Consider the following 2863-nt stretch of genomic DNA (forward strand, 5'->3'; position numbering starts at 1 on the left):
TATTTGGGGTCACAAGTTTTTGCCATGGATATATTGTGGGTCAGAAGATAAAAAGTTTGGGAACCACTGGTCTAAATGGTTTTTACAGTTTCTAGTGGGAAAAGTGGGGAACCAGGTAAAAGAACCTCCAAAGAGCATACGTCTCCATGGCCAAAGAGCTGTTTTTAGCTACTGTGATGATTTATGTCAATAATATTGAAGTAAATGTTACTTCATCTACTGCTATACATTAACAGATGCTCTATTCCATAAATTATTGGGCAGGGGGGACATAAAAAGTATAAAATATAGAGAAATGATCTAAKGTGATAGAATGTGTATTTGAGATTATTGCTGAGCTGGCAGAAATCCAGCAGCTGCAGGCTGTTTCTTCCAGTTCTGGATCGTTCTTCTGCCCCTTTTTCAAGCCTAATATGACCATCATTGCAGAGAAATTCAATAATGATTGCTCTGGTCATTAAAATTTTTATTTTTTTTTTCTGTCTGGCAGAATGCAGCAAATAGCCTGACAGCAGCAGACAGCACGYCCACCGGCAGCCGCTTCAAACTCGATCTTCTGAAGAGTAAAGCCCGCACTTCTCTCACCAGCTCATTGGAAAACATCTTTGCGAGGGTGGGTCTGAGCAGAGAGGCTRTTATTCTAGTAACACAATATTCCCTTTGCTTTGTTGTTGTTAAATATTATCAGGAATATGACCTTTTCTCTGGTTCTGTCTCTTATTTCCTCTTCTTTGAATGGATACGGCCTTCATGCTGCYTACTGTTTATTTAATTCTTTTTTTTTTCATTTTGTCTCCCTGCTCAGTTTTTGTGTTTGTTGCTGTTTCTGTGTAACAATCATCCAGGGGGATTTGGATTGACCCATATGTACTCGTGAGATAGCAGAATAAGTCCTTGGTGTACGGGTCTGGGCAGCCTGAGATCTCCTCTGCCATCTGTTATTATTTCACTGACTTAACTAAACAGTGTCATCAAATCTGGAAACATCTGTTCGTTTTTATACCTCCTCATCTACGATAATTCAGTTTATTGTGATTATTTGTTTTACTAGCTTTAACAGTAGATTTTTTTCCCATTCAGGAACAATAAAATGTTTAATTTTTTTATTGTATTTTCCCAACATGTTTCACATTGTTTTGTCAAATCTGTCATCAGGGTGCCAATCGAATGCGGGGCCGCTTGGGAAGCATGGGGAGCATGAGCAGTTTTGAACGAGTAAGTGTCCTTGAGAAAGCCACATGAGAATTCCTGGAGRTAAGGTCAGGGGCTGCTGGGAAGTCCATCCTCTGATTTTTTTAAAACCCATGTTTTGCTCCAACTCTGCCCCGAGCAGAAGAAGAGGAGCTGTGGGCTGCCAGTGGAGCTCCTCAAAAACAAACACACACAGTACATCTTCTYTGTTGTTTACACCAGCGTCACCATTTAAACACCCGGAGTGACCAAGAGCCCAAACTGAACAGTAGAGGACTGTGTTTACAGAGATGTCAGCAAACAGTTTGGATCTTTAATGCATCGGCTTACTTCACTTTTACAGCAGTATTTGACTCAAAATGAAAACATTTTTTGAAAAGATGATTGATAATGCAGCCAAACTGGAAAGTGTATCATCACCTTTAGATCTGTGTTAAAACCTGTCTTTTATAAAACTCAAATGTTATCTGAATGAATCAAAATGTGTTTTTTTTTTTTTGCAGCTTTTTCTGGAGCCATTAACTTTTTGGGGTTATGCAATGTTTTTATTTAGTCAAGCACTGAAAACTGAACCCTTATTATGTGGTTAAAATGCCAAGTAGGGGTCTCTGCAGTACATAGGGGGAGTTTTGTGTGGGCGGAGTTTGTCCTAACCGTGATTGACTTGTGGGGGTTACTTTAAAAGGGAAGTAATGCTAATAGTAAAATGTCTCAAGTTGTGACTAACATTAATATTGATWAAAAAAAATAGACTTTCTGGCCATTTCGAGCGGTCATCCATTGGAATCATTATGGTTTCTTCAAAACACACATCAAGAACCTCCTGCTTGTGCTGCGTTCAAACCGAACGCGATTTGAGCATCAGGGGTGTCTGGGTTTTAAGCAATGTCTATGGTAGGCATCCAAAGTGGCAGACGCTGGAGTTGGAAAATCTGAACTTCTTTCTTTCAAGGTCACGGGGGTCACTGGTGCCCAAATCCAGCAGTCACTATGCGAGGGGTGGGGTACACCCTGGACAGGTCGCAAGTCCATCACAGTGCAGACTGCAGAGACCCCCTTCTCTAAAATGAGGTGATCTGCCAAATAATTTGAGGAACATCTGAAGCTCAGCAGAGACAACCATCGTAGACCCTTCATGAAGCCACTTATTTTACTTATTATGTTGAACTCTTCATGTCAGATTACTTTAAATATGAGCTACCAAGTGATGAAAATAGTTARGATGTTCTTTTAAATTGGGTTCTGTGGAAAGCTAATGGTAGATGGTTCGTTTCGATATGATTAATGCGCTAACCAATGAGGTATATACACTAGAGAGGCTACTCCAGTCAAGAAGCTGGGGCCAAGATATGCTAAGCGCGACGCCATCTTGAAACAGTCTACTTAAAGGGATGGGGCTATTCAAATTATGTAAATAATGAGTGCTTACCAGATTAACAGGTTTTTCTTTTTAGAGTAGCCGTAATTTACATGTACTCTATAACACATTTACACGCACAAATAGTTAAAAGAAAAAGTTTATTTTACCATATTATTTTAACAAAAAGTGTTATTTTTATTAACATCATAGTCAAAACAAGTAAAAGAAAGTATACTAAAATTACGTTGACAAAATACAATACAAAAACCAAGGCTTAAAGCATCATTTTGAAAACATCATTTAGAAATGCAC

At 39.0% G+C, this 2863-nt stretch overlaps 1 protein-coding gene across 2 annotated transcripts in view; it reads left to right on the forward strand.

Annotated features, from left to right (window-relative positions):
- The window catches only part of tbc1d4 (TBC1 domain family, member 4), a gene marked incomplete in the record, with an annotated part of 47007 nt that overhangs the window by 20499 nt on the left and 23645 nt on the right, over positions 1-2863 (forward strand). For both annotated transcript variants that reach the window (XM_014023202.1, XM_014023203.1), the window contains 2 exon segments: positions 491-613; positions 1156-1215. In XM_014023202.1, coding sequence (XP_013878656.1) covers positions 491-613; positions 1156-1215 — 183 coding nt within the window.

This window comes from Austrofundulus limnaeus, unplaced genomic scaffold (genome assembly GCF_001266775.1).
Source record: "Austrofundulus limnaeus strain Quisiro unplaced genomic scaffold, Austrofundulus_limnaeus-1.0 Scaffold359, whole genome shotgun sequence".
NCBI lineage: Eukaryota > Metazoa > Chordata > Actinopteri > Cyprinodontiformes > Rivulidae > Austrofundulus > Austrofundulus limnaeus.